Here is a 22,442-nt window from a genome sequence, read left to right as displayed (position 1 = left end):
AATATATGGCAATTTCTTCATTGTGATGGTCATGACTTGGACCCCTGACACCTTGCTGAAGCAATTTGAAAGCATCACAGGAGAGAAACAGGAAATAAGCCACAGAAATGAGAAAAATGATTAAAAGAGTGAGTTTAGAAAAGCAAAATAAATAAAGGTTGTTTAGGCCAGAGAACAGAAGACTTGAAGGGGCAATGGGAGGAGGAAAGCCTTAAATTTCTCAATGGCCAATCTTTTGAGAAGAGTGAGGCTGATGTGTATTCATTTTGCCGGGAACATGGACCAATTTGAATTCCCATAGGTGGGATTTATTCCACATAAGGAAGGTCTTCCTGATTGTAAGCACCTGTTCTAGTTGACGTTTTCATTCTTAGAGACATTTCAACTCAGTTGGAGATAATTTCGTTGCAGTTTCTCCCACACTTCAAATCATGGAGCACCATCTTCCAAATAACTCTGTTCCTTTTTCCTTGTTTTAAAGCTAAAAAAACTTAAAATACAGTGGTCAGGTCAATCAGGTTGATTAAAAGTTTGGGGCTCTTCCCAACCCACTTTCTGCTGCAGTGTTTGGAACTGTCCCTTCCCAGCAGCATGTGACCTCAGTGCTTCGCAGGGCTCACTTTTGGAGCTATGTCCTCTGCCTGGATATTGAGTCTGGCACCAGAATTCATATGACAGAAGCCCAGCCCAGCAGCTGAGAGGACCCCTCTCCATGGGACTTGAGCAATTGTTTGCATTCAGGGAGTTGCCAGGGATAGATATCACCCAAATATCAGCCCTCGTTGGCATGTGCTCTGTCTCTGCCCCATTGCCACAATCTTGACTTTAATCTCATTACTGGGCTCTTTATCCTGTCCTCCAGAAAGTATCATCTTGTACCCAAAGCCTTAATGAGCCATGGCAGAAAGAGGAAGGTACTGTCAAGACCCTAGGAGCCCCTGACTTCCCACTCCCATGAATAGAATTAGAGTCTAAGCTAGAAAACCGAGGCATTGCCAACTCGTCCCAACCCCTCCTCTCCCCCACCTGCCACCAGGGACTAGACCTTACAAAATATTTCAAATACGATCCATTTTTAAAATCCTTATTATCCTTGGTTATAGTCTTAAGTCCTTTCTCCCTTTCCGGAATGAATGCATTGACCTCCTGGCTTCCTCCAGTCACATCCCCCTCTGGTTAGTTTAATCCTATAACCATTCATTCATTCATCTATCCACCCATTCATCTGTTATGTGAGGATTGACTTGTCTCTGTGCCAAACATACTCAAGAAATGCCACAAGACTGTGTTATTAATTACAAAGAAGATATCCAGGCAATCTGCCCTGTTGGTTCAAAGGATCTGGGATTTTCGGGCTGGGTAACCAGAGGCAGGTGAACTTGAGGTGGGCCTTGAAGTGTGTGTAGGTAATGTGGAAAATGCCATGACTCATCCATCCATCAGTCATTCCTCATTTGTTCTTGCTACAATGGTGCTGTTTGTTCACCTTCTCACACGCTCAGGACAGATGCTTCACTTCATTTAGGTCACTTCTAGTTGGGTCATCAGTTACTTGCAGCCCAATGCAGGTAGGATGACTTTCCTGGCTTGCAGTCCTGGGGTCACAGTAGGCACTATTCATTTGTCTGATTTCCCCAAGGTTAAGCCTGCATACTGTGGGGTGTATTATTAACACCAAATCTGTAGCCTGCTCTAATGAAGTGGGGGGCCAGGAGCTAGAACATGAGCCCGAGAGCCTCTCTTCCACTCTCATTTTATGCTAGAGAGTACCCAGCACATCCAGAAGTCATGAGCATCCAACTTGGAAACGCATCTTGGCCACCATCTAGTTAGAGGTCAGACATCTGATGTAAATGAATGAAATAGGCCTGTGTTAGCTGATTAAATATGTAGGACTAGTCTTTATTTCATTGGAGAAAGGTGCTCTTTGATTTTTTTGATGCAGATTGACCTCTTGGTTTACCTTTCATTTTTATAATGGAAATGGGAAAAGAAAAAGTTCTCTATTGATAAACAACCTAATACTCAATTTCCAGCTTGGAGAAACAATAAGTGATACTGGGGGATGTGGAACTACAAAGAGTAGTCCGTCGAAAGGGGGTGACCATAGAAGGCACCAAGTGACTGTTGCCATATGAGAATCCTGGAACAGTATGACAGGTCTTCTGATTTCGCAAGATAAGCCTGAAATATGATAAAACATTTTTTTTTTTTTTGGATCTATCCCTTTGCTTTGTTGAGCATGTGCATTGTAGGGACACATATCTAAAGTAGAACATGGGTACGGAGGCCTTTGGGGTTAGGAATGCAGAACAAGTGGGTGAAGATGCAGGGAGACGGGGGGCAGGAGCTTGAGCTTTTGAAAGACAGATGCTGAATTCTGGTCTGGGTGAGAAACATGATAATTGGATTAAAAATCACACTACAGAAAATGCAGAAAAACATAAAGAAGAAAAATCACATCCTGCTATACAGAAAAGCACTATATTTTTTTAATTGGGGAATATTGGGGAACAGTGTGTTTTTCCAGGACCCATCAGCTCCATGTCAAGTTGTTGTTTTCAATCTAGTTGTGGAGGGCGCAGCTCACTGGCCCATGTGGGAATCGAACCGGCAACCTTGGTGTTATGAGCACGGCACTCTAACCACTAAGACAACCAGTTGCCCCGAAAAGCACTAATTTTTAATCTTTTTCCTTAATCATTTTTCCCTCTTACAGTCTTCTTTCCCACTTATAGCCTTCGTTCTTAATGTTAGATTGTGAGCATTTCCCTTCATCGTTAAAAGCTCTCTGCAAACTTACTTTTGAATGGTGATGTTTAAGTCCAGTGCCAGGGCCATGTCTCATGTAGCCTTAAAAATTCTGTCAGAATAGAAGTCCTTCGTGAATCTTGGCAGGTTGCTCTGTTCGCTCACTGTATGTTAGGCTGAAATGTCACCTGTCATGCTACAGCTGTAGAATGCCTGCATTCCACACTTGGGAGCAGGGTGGTGGTGGGTGGTGACGGGAAAGGATAAAAACCAGTGGAGAGAAATCTAGGCAGAGGACCAAGCCTAAGCCTGTCACGGCAGATCTTTAAGTGGAACTAAAATGAAACCTAAGTTATGCCTCGAGTGTGATTCTTTTGAGGAAAGTTTAAGTATTGGGCCCTTCCGAGGTGTAAGCTACACATGCTCCTGGGCTCCTTAGGGGCTCTGGGAGTTAGTAGGAAGCTTCTATACTTGTAATGTTCCTCTCAGGTGGCTGGACGAGTTGCAGAAGAAAGGATCTAGGCAAATCCATGTCCAGTCCTGGAAGGGCGACTCGAAGTGTTCACTGAGCAGCAATTTCCACCAGTTAGTCAGCACTCTGAGGCCCTCTAGATGTCTCCTCCAGGGCAGGTGCTTCGGGGCCACCTAGGAGTGTGTGTGCATAGGGCCTGTTGAGTTCCTCAGGAATGAGGTTGTCACATGGTCTCTGAGTCTCATCTTTGTGTCTGTCACCTCTCACTGCCCTCTGGTTTAGGGGTGGGGGGCCCTGGCAGACACACTATACCTGCTTTGTGACTACGTGCATCTCCCTGAGGGTGTGTTCCCTGTGCCTTGTGCAATGACTGCAGAGTTGCTGGGCACAGGTCTCGATGCATTTCCCAGGCAGCTGGCATGATGAAACCTGGCTGGCCCAGCTCCCCTGTGAACACTTGGCTCCCCTCGTCTCTACTGTGTTCTCTTAACTGACACTTGACATGGTAGTGGGAACCCGCTGCAAAGATCCTTCCCAACACCCCTGCGAGTGAGCTCCTGCTTTGTATGTATGTAACATGATTCTCAGGGATCAATCAGGGTGAAACCAGCAAGACGAACAGAAGTGTAAGGCCTGTTATTTGTATTGCTGATAATTAATACAGTCTCTATTTATTGAGCATTTGCTATGCGCCAATCTTTGGGCTAAAAGCTTTTGTGCATTAACTCATTTAAGCCTTACAAAACATCCCTGAGTTAAGTACAATTAATATTCTTATTTTAATGAGGAAACTGAGGCCCAGAAGAATTAAGTACCCTGCCCAAAGTCTACAGTGGTGAGTCAGGACTTAATCACAAACCCATGTACTTGACCATGGAAACATGTTCATAGGAATTAACTGTAAAATAAAATATTGGACCAATTTTTAAGCACAGCCATTCAAATATCAGTTATCTTTTTAAATGTTTATTTTTATAATTGATAAAATATAGAAAATGATAGCAAAAATTATAACATCATCTAAGCTGGAGTCTAGTCACTATTACGTGTTTTTTTTTTAAATTACAGAATTTACTTTTAACATAATTGTCATACTGTACATGCAATTCTGCAACTTTCCCCTTATATTAAACCATAAATATTTACCATAGCATTAGTCTTCATAAATATTATTTTAAATATTTGCATTATAATCCATTGAGTGATAAGGCATAATAATTTACTTATTGGACATTGAGTCTATTTTTGATTTTTGCTCAAGTGATAATATGGTGAATAACTTTCGAAAGACAAGGTCTTTTAAGTCTTTGGGAATTAGCTTTTGACAGTGTGGAATTATGAAATAAAAAATCATATTTAATGGTCTTGATATAGTTTCTTTCCAAAAGAATTTTACCCATTTATAATCCAACTGTGGATATATGAGAGGCCATTTTCATCACACTCTCACCAGCACTGGACCTTATTTTTAATCTTCACTAATTTTGTAGAAGGAAAATGGGATTCAGTTTAAATTTGTATTTAGCAGTTAAGATTGAATTTTTCTCAGGTTTGTTCATTAATAGTAATTTTTTGTTAATTGAGTATTCATAGTCTTTCCCATTTGTCTTTTCCAGTTTTCATACATTTCAATTTATACAAGGAATTCCTTGTATAAGAGAGATTGTCCTTTTGTTAAATCGGTAGCAATTATGTTTCTATTCTTTGCCTTTTTGTTTTTACATATAGAAGATTAAATTTTTGTATCTAGGAAGTCATGTTTTCCTCTGTGATATTTTCGGTCACTTCCAAGTTGGGAAAGTCCCCCCTTCCCACAGGTTTGGTAAATGCTCACTTCTATTTTTTAACTTCTTTCCCATGTTTTGAATTTTTATATCTCACTCTACTCCCTCTAATTTATTGTGGGTTTGGCATAAAGGTGAGGATTTAAAATGATTTTCTAAACAGTTTTTAAGCTCCATTTGTTGAAAAATCCTTTCTCACTTAATTTCTGTACTTTACCATTTTATACTACTTTCCCATTATTAAGTTGTTAAATTAATATATGTATGCATCATAGACCCATATAATATTGCATTCTTTTCTCATGCTTACATTGTTTTATTACAATTTTATAAGTTTTAGTCTTTCAGAATTTTACTTCTATCATTTTCATTTTTAAAATTTTTCTTTGCCATTTTTACTATATAAAATTTAGTAAATTTCTCTTATCAAAAATTCCCATTGGGATTTTGATTAGAATTGTATCAAATCTATTGTACATTGGGGAGAAATGAAAACTTAACAATATTTTTAAAAATCAGGAACATGATCTCTCTATTTAAAAATATATATTTGATTAAAGTTTAATAGTTTCTTCATACACATTCTGCATATTTCTCATTAAGGTAATTTCCAGATATTTTATTTATCTATTTCTGTTGTTAATGAGATCCCCCTAGGATCTCATGCAGCAAATCTTTGTTGAATAACTGTCATGTGCTAGGTTCTATACTCTGGGATTTTAATGGTGTGCAAAGACAGATACATCATGCATTCATGGATTGTATAATGTTGTGGGGGAGACCAACATTAACCAGACAGTCACACTAACGGATGTTTAGTCACAGTCTGGGATAAGAACACAAGAAATGGAGTAAGATATCACGAGATCATTTTATAAACAAAACAAAACACCTCTAGGTTGGTCAGGATGGTGAAGGAGAGGAAATGACAGAGAACTGGAATGTTATCAATTACTGAAAAGTTTATATTTAATCAATATACTGAACTCTTTCAATTATTTCAAGAATTCCAGTTGCTTTGCTAGGGTTTTCTAAGTATACAATTAAATCATGGTAATGTTTCCTCTTTGTCCTATATTTCTGCTTTCTGTTGCATGCTTATTGTACTAGACAGAGCTTTCCAAATAATGCTGAATAACCATGACGATAGTGAAAAGTTCATGATGTTTAAAATGAATAATTTAGTGTTTCACTATTAAGAGTGATAGTGGCTATTGGTTTGAAAAGATAATCCTGTTAAGGTAGTGGCCTCTTCCTACTATACTTCATATCTTTCATTGGAAATGGGGATTGGGTTTTGACTTATCATAATGTATTATTAGCTGCCCCTCATCCTTGTAGATCTGGGATATGCCCTATTGGTTATGATACTTTTTCTTACAATATGCTTCAAATTAAAAATCTAAAATTGTATTTGGGATTTTAAAATATCCATTTACAAATGAGACTAAGCTATAACTCTTTTTTTTCTCTGTTGTTTGGATACCGGTCATATTTGCTTCAAATTTGAAATGAGTAGCTTTCTGAGCTTTGGAAAGATTCTTAATTCATGGAAGGAGAAAAGGAAGACTTTTCTAAGCAAGACAGGAAACCCAGAACCAATTAAGAAAAAATAAATAAAATTGGCTACACACAACATTTTTTAGCATGGCAAAAGACACTATAAATAAAGTCAAAAGATGACAAATGCTTCGGAAAAGTATTTGTACTACAAATGACAGAAAAGTTGTCAAATCTTTTGTGTGATATTAACAAATAATAAGGAAAAGAAAAAGTCAAATTGAATAAAGAACATAAATAATTCAGAGAAGAGGAAATCCAAATGGTCAATTATCATATGACAAAATGCTCAATCACATTAATTGTCAGGAAAGTGCAAATAAAAACATCATTATACTTTTTCAGATATCAGACCAGCAAAAATGAAAAGTTTATTACATCTAGGTGTCGTGCAGGGTGTCACGCGGGGTCTCCTGTCCGGCTCCCCACATAAGAACGCAGAATATGGTGATGCCAAAAAGGAACACCCATGGAACTATAGATAGGGGAGTCATACCACTATAGTCTCGCTGGTGGCTGGGTTGAAGACACAGGAAGCAGGAGCCACACAATCCGCAACCCGCCATCCATTTGTCTCTGCCAACCAACCTCACTTGCTAGCTGCAATCCGCCCTGCTAACTGCAATCTGCTGCTCTTGCTAGCTCAGCCACCATCTTCTTGCTAGGCCCCATTTTTTCTGCTAGCGTAGCCACAGCAGTTATATTAGTGGCCAACGTCTCACTGGTTACAGCTGACAGCCAACTAACCATAGCTGATGGCTATTTACTACCTGAGTCAGCTCCTTTCCACGTGAGGCCAAGAGCCTGGAAACTGCACTCGTGGCTCTGTCCCACACTAGGGTTGACAATGATGCAGAAAATGGGCAGTCTTCCTATGATAGAAGCGTGAATGATTGCAATTCATTTGGAAATAGTCCTGACAATATATATTTAAATAATATATGTACCCCTATGTTCATTGCTGCACTATTCACAATAGCCAAGACATGGAAACAACCTAAGTGTCCTTTGACCAATGACTAGATAAAGATGTGGTACATATATGAGTATACAATGGAATACTACTTAGCCATAAAAAGATGAAATATTACCATTTGCGACAACATGGATTGATTTTGAGAGTATCTTGCTAAATGAAATCAATCAGATGTAGAAGGTCAAGAACCACATGATTTCACTCATATGTGGGATATAAAACAAAAAGCAACAAACAAAACAAAGTCATAGACACAGACAATAACATGGTGGTTACTAGAAGGGAAGGAGGATTGGGGGAGGATGAAAAGGGTAAAGTGAGTCAATTATATGATGACAGAAGGAGATTAGACTTTAGGTGGTGAGCACACAATGGAATATACAGATGATGTATTATAAAGTTGTACACCTGAAATGTATATAATGTTATTAACGAGTTACCCAACAAATTTATTTAAAAAAAATATATAGTGTGGTAGGCACTGTTAGTTGTCTATTCAATATCCACAGTATTTTCCTTCCTTGACAATAGAATCCTAATTTTGTTTCTGGAAGCAAGGTAATAAATTGTAATTGATGCAAGCCATCATAACAATCCTGTTTTCCAGTTACTCAATTTCCCCGTCTCCCTTGCAACTTGTGGTGGTCATATAAACCCAGTTCTGGTCAATATAAGAGGCAAAGACTGCCTTATGGATCTCTGGGAAGGCCTTTGCTTTGCTGATGCAAGCTCCAAATGTGGGTGTTGTTACCTCTTTCCCTTTACTTTGAATATAAATAGGATTGATGTCTGGACTTGTGGCAGCTCTTATAACCAGGAGGAGACAAACATGAAAACAATGTCAACATACTAAGGAGAGCAGAGCAGAAAAACGTAAGAGCTTGGGATCCTCAACCAATACCCACTCCTACTTACTTCCAGACCCTTTTGTAAGATAAACAAGTTATTTGTTTAAGCCTCTATTAGTACTGGTATTAATATAGGAACAGTATTGTTACTGGTAGCCAAATATACCTCTAATCAGGTATATATCTTTTGACCCAGCCATTCTTATGCACTCGTACGACTCCATCCAAGAAATGAAAGTAACTGTATGTACAGATTGATGCAGAATTTATGTGTGACATTGTTATGGAAGTAAAGAACTAGGACAAATGGAATGTCTATCAATAGCCATATGGCTAAATAAAATGTAGTATATCCATTTGTGTTTGTTTTTGTCTTCTCAGTTTCTTATTCCTTCTTCGTAGAACATGAATTCCAATTTTATTACCTTCTGTATCAAGAGTTCAAAGATAGGTCTCATTTTCCTTTTAATAATGTGAAGGCAGAATTCAGTCTTGAAGCCTTTCCCTGGTAGTGAAACTTAGTTTTCATAATGAAAATTATATGTTTAAAAGTATGATATTCCTAAACAGAGTTGGTGTCTGCACATGTATTTTTTAAATAATTAGGGTAATCATGACAGGAACACTTAATAGAATTCTGGTACACCAATGTCTTCTTATTTAGTTTTCAGTGCCAGATTTTAAAAACTTTGTAGTTCTTCATCCACACCATCAATATTAATTGGGAAAGACAACTGAGCAATGTTAATTCATTTTCATAACTTTAATAATGGGCTCATTTGTGGAATTCAATCTTTACTTTCTCAATTTAAGAATGAACTTCAGATTATCACTTTCATTATGAGAAAACTGATTTTTGTGTAGGAAATGAGCCAGGTTATTGTGAGATAAGTTTGCTAAAGACGTAATTTCTTTAGAATGGACAAATCAAACCATATGTTTGAGGAATTAACTTGTGAATTCCCTTCAAAGTCATTTTGGAAGTACTGCCTTGACAAAGAAAACTATAAAGAATTGATCCCATTTGTAACTAGTGAGCTGAGGTGGAGACTTTTCCTCAGATGACATGAACAATATAATTTTTGCCCCCATAATTAACAAAAATTGTATTTGCATCAAGACACTAGTGAGCCACAAAACCTCTGTGCAGTGCAGCAGCCCGCCATGTTGTGCAGACAGTTCCATTGTGAATTGAACTGTCTGGGTCAAGCTAGAGTGGGAATCTAGAATACAGAGTTAATTACTACACTCATCATGCGTTCTCTTTTTAGCATTTTAGTGACAGACATTCCTGGGGAATGACAGAGTATTTAAATTCTGTTTCCTTGCTGAATGACGCCACCATGGAAGTTTCATAAGAAGTCCTATGCTAACATCAACGTAGAGCAGCTCTGTTTGTAGTTATGCTGACTGACTGATGTGTTGTCACATCCCACCGATGAGGGTTGTGGGGAGCGAGGGCAGCGTAGGGTTAAGAAAGACAGCCGAGAATAGTGTGCAAGAGGGGCCAAGGGACTCTAGCCTCAGCAAATCGGGCCTACACATAGCTTTTATTAGTTAGGTGAGGAAGTAAAGGAGATAGAGTTGTCAATCTCAAGATCTGTGAATCCCACACATCATAATAGGAAACTGATTCAAGCCAATCACCCTTGCCTACAGGCAGCAGAACCATAAGTCTCAGGATGTATGTACTTCTCCAAGGGACAAAACCTATATGCATATGAATAGATGGAGAGCACATCATTGAATCACTTCCCCTGCAGGTTGTGGGAAGGAATGCAGCCACAGAGGCAGAGGCTCTCCTTAGCCGGCGGACGGTGGGGGGCTGGGCCCACCTCTGAACCCCGTGGGTTCTCCTGTTGGTCCCCACTTGACTGCACCTGGCTTGAGTTGTGTCCCTCCCCACCCCCCCGTGGGGGGTCTTACTTGTCATTGGCTGACCAGCCATCTTTCTGGGGCCAAACAGGGAGACATAAGGTGCAAGCACAAAGGTAAAGCAAAGTCCCTGAAAGGATCATCTCACAGACTCTCCTTTCTTTAGGGGCAGGTACGAGGAGACAGACGGGTAGGCTGCTGCATGACAACAATGTATGACCTGTTTACAGTAAACTTTTCAAGAATCTTCTCAATGCAAAATAATCCCCAATGTCTAATATGAGCATATGTCCAAAAATTCTTTCCTCATGTTAAAAACCAAAAATCCCAAACCAACAACACCTACTGGATTCCATGAATAAGTAGTTAGCCATATATTATTTAGATCTATGTTCTCATCAGTTATAAGAAAAATATTACAAATTATTTGTTTCTACCCAATTTGTCCTGAATGTTGAGCCCTATCTTCATTATGCTGAGCAACAGTATTTTCAGCAAAAGTATATTTGTATTGAGACAAAAAACGATCAAAATCCCAATCCATTTCTTTAGTTCAATGATATTTTTCATCTGATTGTTTTTCCTTTTATATGTAATGGGATCTTTTGTTTTTTTAATATTAGTCTTATTGAGATGTATCTGATGTACCATAAAATTCATCATTTTTAAGTACACAATTCAGCCATTTTTAGTATACTTACAAATGTGCAACCATCACCACTGCTTAATTTTAGAACACTTTCAACATCCCAAAAAGAAACTTGGCACCCATTAGTAGACATTTTCTTCTCCTCTCTCCCAATCCTTGAATGGATTTGCCTATTTTAGATATTAAATTTATATATTTCATGTAAGTAGAATCATGCAATACGTGGTATATTGTGACTGGCTTCTTTCACTTAGTGTGTTTTCAAGATTCATTCATGTCATAACACCTCCTACCGTGTTTCCCCGAAAATAAGACCTATCCAGAAAATAAGCCCTAGCATGATTTTTCAGGATGACATCCCCTGAACACAAGCCCTAATGCGTCTTGTGGAGCAAACCTTAATATGAGACCCTGTCTTATTTTTGGGGAAACACAGTAGTACTTCATCCCCCCCCTTTTTTTTTTTGCCAAATAATGTTCCATGGTATGGATATGCCACATTAAAAAAAAATCCATTATCAGTTGATGGACATTTGCTTTTTTTCTCTAATTAGCTATTAAGAGTAATGCTGCTGTGAACATTCATGGGCAAGTTTGTGTGGGCATATTTATTTCTCTTGTGTTTATGCCTAGGAGCAGAATTTCTGAGTCTTGTAGTAACTATATGATCAATCATTTTAGGAACTGCTAAACTGTTTCCAAAGTGGTTACATCACTTTGCAACATACCTGCAATGTACGATAGTTTCAATTCCTCCGCTCCTCACCAACGCTTGTTACTACCTGACTTTTTGATGCTAACCACCTTAGTGGATGTGAAATGGTATTTCACTGTGGTTTTTATTTGCATTTCTCTGATGATTGATAATGTTGAGCATCTCTTTATGTGCGTGTTGGCCATTTGTATATCTTTGGAGAGATGTTTATTCAAATCCTTTGCCCATTTTTAAATTGGGTTGTCTTTTTATTGTGATGAGTTCTTTATATAGTCTAGATACTTGACTCATTGGATATGATTTGAAAATATTTTCTCCCATTTTGTGGATTGTCTTCATTTTCTCGATGGTCTTTTATGCACGAAAGATTTTAATTACGATGAAATCCAATTTATCCATTTTTTTCTGTTGTTACTTATGTTTTTGGTGTGCTATCTAAGAATGATTGCCTAACCTAAGGTCACAAGATTTACTCCTATGTTTTCTTCTAAGAATCTTATAGTTTGTTTTTAAATTTAGGTTTGTGACCTATTTTCAGTCAATTGTTACATATGGTATGAGCTAGGGGTCAAACGTCTTTCTTTTGCAGGTGGATATCCAATTGTCCCAGCATCATTTGTTGAAAAGACAACTCTTCCTCCATTGCATTGTCTTGGCACCCTTGTCACAAATCAATTAGTCATAGATGTATGGCTTTATTTCTGGACTTTCTATTCCACTGATCTAGTCTTTAGATCAGTTTTGTCCACCTTTGTGCTAGAGCCATGCTGCCTTGATTACTATAGCTTTGTAGTAAGTTTTGAAATTAGGAACTGAGGCCTCCTACTTTGTTCTCCCTTATTTTGGTTACTTTGGATCCCTTGCAATTCCATGAGTTTTAGAATCAGCTCATTCGTTTCTAGAAAGACGTCAGCCGATATTCAGATAGAGATTGCTTTGAATCTGTACATCAACTTGGGGAGCATTGCCATCTTACTAATGTTAAGTCTTCCCAGTGCATAGACGTGGGATGTGCTTTGGGTGTGTTGGGAAGACTGCATAGGGGCCTCAGGAAGGCTTCAGAGAGAGTGAGGGCTGAGCCTGATCTTGAAGGAACCGAAGTCTGCTCAGGCAAAGAAGCAGGAAAAACCATTCCCAGCAAAGAGAACTTGGAAGGCTGAGAGGTGTGAAAGGGCCTGGTAGAGTCAGAGACAAGCAAACGGCTTGAGAGTGGAGGCTGCAAATGGATGGTAACCTGCAAACAGATTTTACTGAGGCCACAGACTAGTTTATAAATTGGAGCCACATTTAGAAGTGGAGATATTTTATGAAAAAGTCAAGATTTCCTGCTTCTATTGAACAAAAGGAAAACCTGGCCACCCTGCTAGATATCCACCACAGGCTGGAAGTGAGAAGTGACCACCCCCTTCAGAAGGGGTCTGTACACGCCAGTTCACCCCACTATCCACCTCCCAGTCCAGATTCAGACATTCTCATGGGCATCCACACTTTCATTAAGCAGTTACACTAATTCAGATTACCAGCTTCTCTCCTGAGGCATTTTCATTTTTAGGTTCTGGTTAAGCATTCCTGGATTCCTGGGAATTAAAGAGCTAGGGGTGGGTGGGGAAGATTGGCAGAGTTAAATGAGCAAATGTAGGAAGGCATAACCCCCCCATCCCTGACTCTCCCACCCCATCCCAAGGGACGAGGGGAGTAAGTGGTAGCAATGAAGTGAGCTGAGAGCTGGAGCTGGGGAGGAAGGCCCTGGGAGCCTAGTGCTGGGGGTGTAATTTTTCAGGCAGCACTGGAGCAAGGCGGGAGTGGGGCTGAAATACCTCTCCTCTCTTCTGGGACCTTCCACTGGCGGAACCTGAAGTCAGATAGCAAGAGAGCCCTAGAGAAGACATCCACAGGGGTCAGCCTCCAGGCACAGGGCATAGAAGGGTGGAGAGTGGATTTGGGAGGGCAAGTCATGGACATTCCTAGGTCTTTGGGGACAGAGAAAGGCAGGTGAGGCCCTCTCTGTAGTCATCTGGGCTGTGGTCCCTACATAGGTGCCCTTCAAAGGGGGCTCCAATGCCAGCAAGTGGGATGGAAGGAGGCTCGGCGAGGACTGAGAAGCCATAGGATCCACAGCAGGACACGGGGAGGACAGAGGCTCAAGTCTGGGCTCATAAAGACCACTCCAGGATGGCACTGTGGGAGGTGGAGGCTTGGAGCGCTGGGGTAACCCGTGGACTCATGTGCAGGAGATGGTGGTCAGAATGCTGGAGGTGGATGGGCCCCCAGAGATTTTCTGGCTCATGCTCCAGTTCACCAGGAATTTTCTGGCTCATGCTCCAGTTCACCAGGACCCCCCTGTGTCCCCTGTTATCATATCAGTGTTAGGAAGCACACTGGTCCAGGAGACTGCCAGGGCCAGGAGGTAGCTCTGATGATGAAAAAAACCCTTTATGGAGCCAAAATCAACCATTTTGCCTCCTGGCCCTGCTCCTTAAGGCCAGACTGAACACCTTCCTTTGTCCGAGAACAAGTTTCCTCATTCCTCTGGCCCCTTACCCACTACTAACCACCATGGGACCATGACCCTCTGGATGTGGCCCCATTTGCCATTGGCTCTCTGAAAATATTTCTCATGAATGTCACTGAAGGATGGGGGTCGGGCCTCCCTTGGACAATACAGGTGTATTAATGGCATTTAGGATCACACTAGATTTTTTCATCCCAAGAATCAGGCTGTGTAAGTGGGTGGTTTATAAGCTTTTATCTCAACTCCTTGGGCTAAACGGGCGGGAGTTAAACAGGCACGGAGGCTTTGAGAGAAGCAGGTAATAATACTCTGGTCAGTGAGAAGCTGGGTTGCAGCTAAGCTCAGGTCTTCACGTCCAGGCCTCCCCCCACCACTGGGGCCCAGAACTCTGTGTTCTGGTTGAGGGAGGCTTCTTTACAAAGTGGGAGAGTCATGCTGCAGGGGAGGGTGCGGTACTTGCTCTGTTCTGGTGGGACCAGGTTTAAGTGATGCCAGTTCCTCCGCACATCTTTCTGGGATGTCCCATTTCCAGACTTGAGGAATCCTTCTCTGGCATGTATAGGGCAGACAAGCCCCAGGTTAGTGGAGCTGTTCTGTCATGCAGGGTGTCATGTGGGGCCTCTGGTCCCACTCCTCATATAAGAACGCAGGACATGGTGAGGCCAAAAATGAACACTCACAGAACTATAGATAGGGGAGTCACACTATTATAATCTCGCTGGTGACTGGGTGGGAGACACAGGAAGCAGGAGCTACACGATCCACAACCCACCATCCATTTGTCTCTGCCAACCAACCTCACTTGCTAGCTGCACTCCGCCGTGCTAATTGCAATCTGCTCTTGCTAGTTCAGCCACCATCTTCTTGCTAGCTCCCCTTTTTCTGCTAGCGTAGCCACAGAAGTTATATTAGTGGCCAATGGCTCACTGGTTACAGCTGACAGCCAACTAGCCACAGCTGATGGCCATCCGATCACAGGTGATGGCCATTTACTACCTGAGCCAGCACCTTTCCACGTGAGGCTGAGAGCCTAGAAACTGCACTCCTGGCTCTGTCCCCACATGTTCCCTTTCCCAGCTCTCAACTCCATCCCCACCCCTGCCCTCCTGAGAGGGGCTCCACCACAGGACGTGGACTTGCCCTGGAGGACTGCTGGCAGCAGGGCCTCCGTTTCATCCCGCGGCACCTGGGCGGCTGCACATCAGGACTCCAAGCTTCCATTGGGGCAAATGGCCCTGGAAAGAGACCTTCTTTCCTCTCTGTTCCCTTTCGTCCTAAATGTCACCATGTTTTTCTGCCCATTTGCAAAGTTTGGCTCCCAAAAAGCCACCGTCCACTTGTGTATGACCTCAGGCATCAGCAATGTGGTCCTCTGTATGGGCCCCTGTTCCCACCGGTGTTTTCTCACTTCTCTGCCTTAGAGGATCCCACTTGAAAGGAAGCCCGAGCCTCTTTGAGTTTCCCCAGGGGCTAAATATCTGCTGGATATTAAGGATACTTAAGTATGGACCAGAGTGGGATGCCCTGGGTGGGTGCTAAGCACTCTTAGTAGTGCCAGGCTTCAAACCTCTCTCTTGGGGCCTTTCAGAGGGCAGGAGGGACTGGCTTAGAATCACCGGGAGAGATTTTTAAAAATGCTCAGAGTTATAAAAAAAATAGTCATAGGGATGTAAAGTACAGCCTAGAGAATATAATCAATAATATTGTAATAACTATATATGGCACCAGATGAGTAGACTTACTGTGGTGTTCACTTCATAAGGCATATAAACGTCTAATCACTGTTATACACATGAAACCAATAATATTGTTTATCAGCTGTAATTGAAAATTAAATTTAAAAAAATGCCCAGGGTCCCCCCCTTACAGATTCCAGCATTCAGTTGATCGGGGGTGAGAGATACCAGGCTACCCACCAGCATTTTTAGAAGCAGCGTGGGTGACAATGGGCACGTCCCTATTTCTGGAGGTGAAGGGCCACAGCAGACACCTCAGGGTCTGCCGGAAGTAGCAAATCTTGCAGAGAGCAATATGGGAGAGGGAATTTGAAGAGACAGAGTGCTGGTGCTAGAATCCCAGGGGGCTACAAGACAAGGAGCTCTGAGCTGGAGAGGAGGCAAGGCCAGGTCACACTTAAACACCCCCAAACTGGCTCAGCAGAAGTCAGGGCATAAAACCAGGCATAACGGGGCTCTGAAGTTTGGGCCAACAGCATTCTAACAGACTAAGCTCAAATAGTTCAGAACGTGGATTCCAGTTGGCAACTGCAGGTTCCCTGGAAGGTCTGGCGTGACTCAAAGTTCATAGGTGCTTCTTCCTGGATGTGTCCCCTAACACCCCAGACAGTCCAGTGCACGGAACTAGGACCAGGCACAGCCTCTGGACACTGGTTCTGGCAGGCAGGCAGTCTTGGCAGGAAGAGGGCTTGGAAATGGGGGAGAAAGAGAAGAAATAGGACAGACGAGTAGAAAATCCTATAGTTAGAAATAAGGCCTTGAGATATCCCTGAAGACTGAATAGGGTCATGAGGGGGAAGACCAAGTGTGGGTAGCAGGTCTCCCCCTTTCTCTCCTAAAGGGTTAGTAAAGGCTTTGTTGAGGGACAGAACCCAGGCCTGGGAATTTGGGATGAAAAAGCTGCCAGGGTGTCCATCTTCCTGCAAATCAGGCTGATCTCAAGCCATCTGAGGCCTGGACAATAGTCTTCACACGCTAATTCCTGCCTATACAGAGCTGAAGCTTCCTTGGGGACCAGGATCTCATGCTACTCAGCAACTATTTCACTCTCCGCTGCTTCTCCATGAGCTGTTCATATGTTGCCCATGGTGAGGTCCACACAGGCTAGAAGACCAGAGGCTTAACCATTCAAGTGCAGCGAGGCTTGTAAGAACTGGGTTGACAGTTTTAGAGCAATTCCTCACAGACACTGGGAAGTGGGGAACGGGGGTGTGTGAATGGGGGTGTGGCAGGAGCCGGACAAGCCTGTTTTTTTCCCTTCAACTAAGCTGAACAGAGACGATCCAAATAAATGCAGGTCTTTACTCAAGACAATACTTTCTGACGTCTATTACCTTTGAATGCTAAGGGGTAAAGTGTGTTAAGTTTCGCTTCCTCTGCAAAGCCTCTGCAAAGCCTCTACAAAGCTTCTCCTAAAAACTGTTACCCCACGCTAATTTGCTCTTCGCTGAATCGTATAGCACAGGGGTTCTCAAACTTCAGCATGTATCAGAATCACCTAGAAGGTAGAGGGCGCATGCGGTACCTCTAGAGTTTAACAGGTCTGGAGTGGGACCTGAAAATGTGCTTTCCTAAGAAGTTCCTAGGTGATGGCTGCTTCTAGTCTGAGCACCACATGGAGAAGCATGGCTATTAGCATATACTCTCTACCTTACAATTTCAGTTTATTTGTATTTTGCCTAGAATTAGTCCAGAATCATTTTCTGCATGTCAGTCTGTCTTCCCAGTCAGATCTCAATTACTTTGGGGCAGAGACTGTGTGTTTTATATTTTCCTTTACATTAGTTAGTGTATCATTGGACACCTAGTAGATGAAACATGATGTATAGAGAAGAACGTCAGAGAATTTGGTTTCTTCAAGAACCCAGGGATCAACAGTGGTTCGTTTTAGGATTCCCACATTTTGAAAAAGAGCCTCTAATTTTTTCTAATCATTCCACATTGGCAGAGAAAAATCTTAATTTGCTTCAGCAATATCCCAATCTCATGAAAGAAAAACTCCAGTCTTAATTTAGGAAAAACAGAGTTCATTCCTTCATCCTTCCAAACAAGGTACAGTACAACTGGACAACAATGCACATTGCTGAAAAACACAAATGCATTTTGTATTGCTCACTACTCTTTAAATATGTATAATTCAGGTATTAAGGAAAAGAACTGCTAATCATCACATTAACGCATTATAGAAATCAAAATTAACTTACCACACAAAATAAATTAAAACATTAAATATTAACCTTTTCAGTGCAACATATACAGAAGTCAGAGTAACAAGTTCTAAATAAAAAAAGAAAGCATCAGGTTTGTTATAATAAAGATAATAAAAAGTCGAATGCTTGAGTTATCACACTAGAAAGAGGGGTCGCTTTTCAGTACTGTGTGTGTGCGTACCACTTGATCGGTCAGAAAGCCTGGTAAAACCAGTGGCTACAGAGAACAGGTCTTAGGTTAAGCATTAAGAACAAACATAGGTGTCCATCTGTTTCTGTGATGTGCCCCTGGGTCCTGGGCCTTTGAATCAATCCTCCTCCTCTCTGAGCAGGTTGGGAGAAATCAAAGCCCAGATCCTACTAAGGGGTCAGGGTCCCCTGAGCAGTGTTGGAGGCTTGTTGACCCACTTCTGCCAAAATTGCTTGAAAAAGCAACCAGCGGCCCATGTGCATTGAGACAACCTAACCTGGTCCTGGAAGGCCTGGTTGAACACACCAGACACTTTTCTCCATCTGCAGAAAACAGTCTCCCAAGAAGCTCTAGAACCACACCTTTCCCTCCCTCACTAGTGTGGGTGGGGGAGTGTCAATCCTACTTCTTTCATCTTCTTAGTAAAACAGACCCTGGGGACATTCTGTCCACCTCTCCTGCTGGAACACAATGCAAGCTCATATCTTGCTTTTTTCCACCTGTGTCCAACTGTTTTCCAGATCAGGATTGGCTGCTATATATCTTTACATTTAGAAGAAAATTTCCTGCCAGTATGCTTAAAGAAGTCATGGCCTATAGAGCAGGGAGAATCCAGGCTCCATAAAAGATGTGGAAGCACCTCCTGCCCACCCACCCCTTTTTAAAAAATGGAGTCTTTCTAGGTATGTCTCCTGAGACAAACATTGGGAAACAACTGTTTCCCCCTCCCAGGTGTGTGGCTGCTTGTCAGGTCTTGGGAATGATGCCCTACTCATCATGAACATTTGGCTTTCTTAGAAGCAAGTAAACCTAGGGAATCTGCAGAGATGGATTAGACACATTTTTAGTCTAAAAAGGGTGCATTTTTACAACTAACCAAAGAAGTACCAATGCTATGAAATGGCATAGGAATCCAAAGCTTGTGAGCCATCTGATTTCTAGAAGAGAAACTACCCAAGAAGCAAGGCTGTCATATCCTGGGGCCATGGACAAAGGTCCCACCAGGCCTGCCTTCACCCCAGCCTCTATTTCCAACTCTTTTCAGACCTGCTGATTTCGAGAGGACTGACGTGAGGCGTGCTTCTAGGGAAGCACACATTCAAGCCTGTTCAGTGCATGGTTGTGCAGGCACATGGAAGGGGGCCCTGGCAGCTGTGGCTTGCTGGGTCTGAGGACCAGAGTATTTAGACTCTAAATCTGAAGTCCCCGTAGGGAACCAAGAGGGTTCCCTCTGTTCCATCCACACCTCCCTCACACCTGGGCAAAGGTCCTTGGGTACCTGAAGACTGGATGCCGATCCTTCATCCACTAGATGAAGAAAGCCCCACAGCATTTTTACATCAGTTCATACCTGTTTAAGGCAGTCAGACCTCAAAGAATCTCCAAAAGACTGAGGCAAGATTGTCCTAAAGTAAAAACGTGACCTGAAGTTAAAAACAAGCGATACTACTACTCCACTTTCATTAGCCTTTCTTAAGATAGAATCTCAGACTTTCACAAGAGTCTGATGGGAAAAGTGAGTGCAAACTGAGAACTATAAATCGGTGTCAATTGGATTGTTCTCTGAGTGAGATGCTACAGTCAGCCTCAGCCCACAGTATCTGTAGGACTGGCCCAAGAAATGCAAACTGAAACCTATTTTCGTATATAACGAAAACCTGGGAGCTCTGTCAATTCCATGGTTAGGGAGCCAGCTGGTGAACAGAACCCATTTCTGCTCTTAGTGCTTCGGGTGCAGCATGATTCAACAAAAGTGCTGAAGTTAAGACATGGGACATATAATCGTCTCATAAGAAACGAAGAGAAAATTCATTGAAATAGAGATTGGAGAAGAAAAATTATGGGAGGACAAAAATCACCTGATAGAAATTTCAAGCCAACTTGACATATTTTAAAGGTCACTTGCATGATAAAGCTCTATGCACTGAAGGGTTAATAGGTAGAAATCTTTCATTTTCCCAAATCTTAGTGAAAAAAGAGTTCCCTCAAGTAAGGAGTTTATATATTTCGTTGTCATTCTGTTTCCAAATTTTAATGAAAATTCCTAGGGATGAGCTCCCCGCTGTTTGGTTGGACGAAACTAGTGTTTCCCACAGGCAAGCCAGTGGGTCAGAATGTACGCCGAGCCCAGGAGAACAATTCCTCCCTTCTCTGAGGGGAAAGTGAGACCCATATGGTGGAAGTGGCTTGTTAGAGTTTTTGTTAAGAAAACCAGCATCCCGAAGGAAAAACAAAGAAAAAAAAAAATCACTGGAATATTTCTCCTCACGCTTGAAAGTAAATAGGAAAGTTAAATTTCTCTTTCAAAAAACAACAAATCAACCAAGTGACAAAATGGAAAATAAATGACCAGTCTCCCTTTCATGGATGTGGCCCCAAATGTCCATGGCTCGGCTAATGCTCTGTTTCTAACGAGACACTCGCAGGGCTCACTAGCATGTTAATGTTTACCCATGGAGCAGTGTAGTAAGCATCATGCTTAACCCATGTACACGCACACGCAGGCACTCGCTTCCTTTCTCTCCTGGCAGAAGTGACCATCTACGCTGCTGGATTGGTTAACTTTTCCACCGGAATGTATCTGGGGCATTGACCTGCTTTGTGTCTTAAATGGCACAACCTCTGAAACCCAATACTTGCTCCCATCAGCAACTCCTCCTCTGCTTCCATCTCTGTACCTCCTGGGTCGCTTTTCCTGAGCTTTACCTGTCCCAAAGAGGCCAGACCTTTGTAATCAGAATAACTTTTGCAGCCAGCAATACATCTATCATTAATGTAGAAGTCTGGAAGAGTTTTATGCTTTTTACATAACCTTAAGTGATTAAAAATAAAACCATCATCCATCTAATAAATAAATTATGTCCAGGGGTGGTGATGATTGGGAGGTCCTCAATTTCATTTGTCTATGGAAGATGACAGGCTGGTTGAAGGTCTCGTGGAAAGAGGAAAGACACAGCTCCTCTTAAACTTGGCGTCTTCACATAACAATAAGCAGTTACCCTTTCTCCACCTTCTTCCCCAATAAGTGGATGAGAAAAAACTGTAACAACTATAGGAATCTCCGGTGTTGGGAAAGATGCATACTGTTGTGGAGAAACAGGCCCATTAAAAAGAAACACAGCCTGGCATCCATGAATGGCAGAAGACAACTACACACACCTGCGTTCAGACGCCAACTAACGCACACACCTTATCTAGGTAAACAGGAAGTCCACCCTTTGCAGTTCTTTTTTGACCAGTTTTTAAATTGTGTCCACCGATTTCTTTTCTAGGTCACACCGAATAACCCCAAGCAGACAGAATTCTTGACAGAGCTTTGAAGGAAGGCCCACAAAAGATAAAAAGGCTGCACAGGTGATTGCAGGCAGAGTAGGAAGGTCTGCCGGCATGTCCCGGGCACCCCTCGCGGGGCCATCCTGAAGAAGTCCTTTCTTCCTCAGGGCTGCCACAGTCCGCCTGGCCGAACTCCTCTGGGCTCTTCAGACTACTGGAAGGAAGGAAAAACAGTTTAAGCAGTGTGGGTTAGATGCCAGCCGTGCTGGCAAAACAGGCTTGGAGACGCATCAGCCAATGTCACCAGGTTCTCTCAGGCAATCAGGCCCTCGTCCAAATTCTGTTGGTTCAACTTCAGGGGCAGCAGCTTCTGAAACTGTGCTTTCAGCGCCAGGGGAAAGGCTAACTAACCAAAGTAAAATGAGTTGTGGCGGAAAAGATTGGGGGATGCACTCTGTTGTGTGGGCCTCAATTCAACTGGCGGCGATTCAACCCAGCCTGTGGCCAGTTCCCCCATAAGGTACAGTTTAGTGTGCAGCTTGAGAGCTGGTCTAGGGCTCTGGTGGCAGAATGGCTTCCCCAGTGGCCATATAATAATGGACCCATTTGTTTCTCAATGGGGGGGGGCCCTGAGGGGATCCTCTGAGCGTGCTATGGTGAGGCAGCACGGACCCTGTTCTCAGCAGTTCCTGGGTCCAGTCAGCCTGGACATCTTCCTACCCTGGCCCCTCCCATGATCCCTCTGCAGGGGGGAGGTATGCGCCATCTCAGGGAGAAGGGCTTCAGCCTCAGTGGCCATCTCTGGGAGGCCAGACCCATCCCCAGGCTCAAACTGAAGTCCTCCCAAATGTGGGTAGAGAAGTAACATTAAGACGAAACTTACTCCACCTG

General features: G+C 42.4%; 1 protein-coding gene across 3 annotated transcripts in view; it reads right to left on the bottom strand.

The window, feature by feature from the left end:
• Nucleotides 1-17,884: 17,884 nt before the first annotated feature.
• TGFA (transforming growth factor alpha) overlaps nucleotides 17,885-22,442 on the bottom strand; it is a 91,556-nt gene continuing 86,998 nt past the window's right edge. For 2 of the 3 annotated variants that reach the window (XM_019718692.3, XM_019718678.3), the window contains exon 6: nucleotides 17,885-21,765. In XM_019718692.3, the coding sequence (XP_019574251.1) occupies nucleotides 21,758-21,765 (8 nt within the window). In that variant the 3' untranslated portion in view covers nucleotides 17,885-21,757. The remainder of the gene's footprint in view (nucleotides 21,766-22,442) is intronic. The other variant, XM_019718685.3, reaches the window with a different exon arrangement.

This window comes from Rhinolophus sinicus, chromosome 2 (assembly GCF_057876585.1).
Source record: "Rhinolophus sinicus isolate RSI-liver-muscle chromosome 2, RSI-T2T, whole genome shotgun sequence".
Lineage (NCBI taxonomy): Eukaryota > Metazoa > Chordata > Mammalia > Chiroptera > Rhinolophidae > Rhinolophus > Rhinolophus sinicus.
Note: the sequence above shows the minus strand (reverse complement) of the source record. Positions and strands in the feature narration are given on the sequence as shown.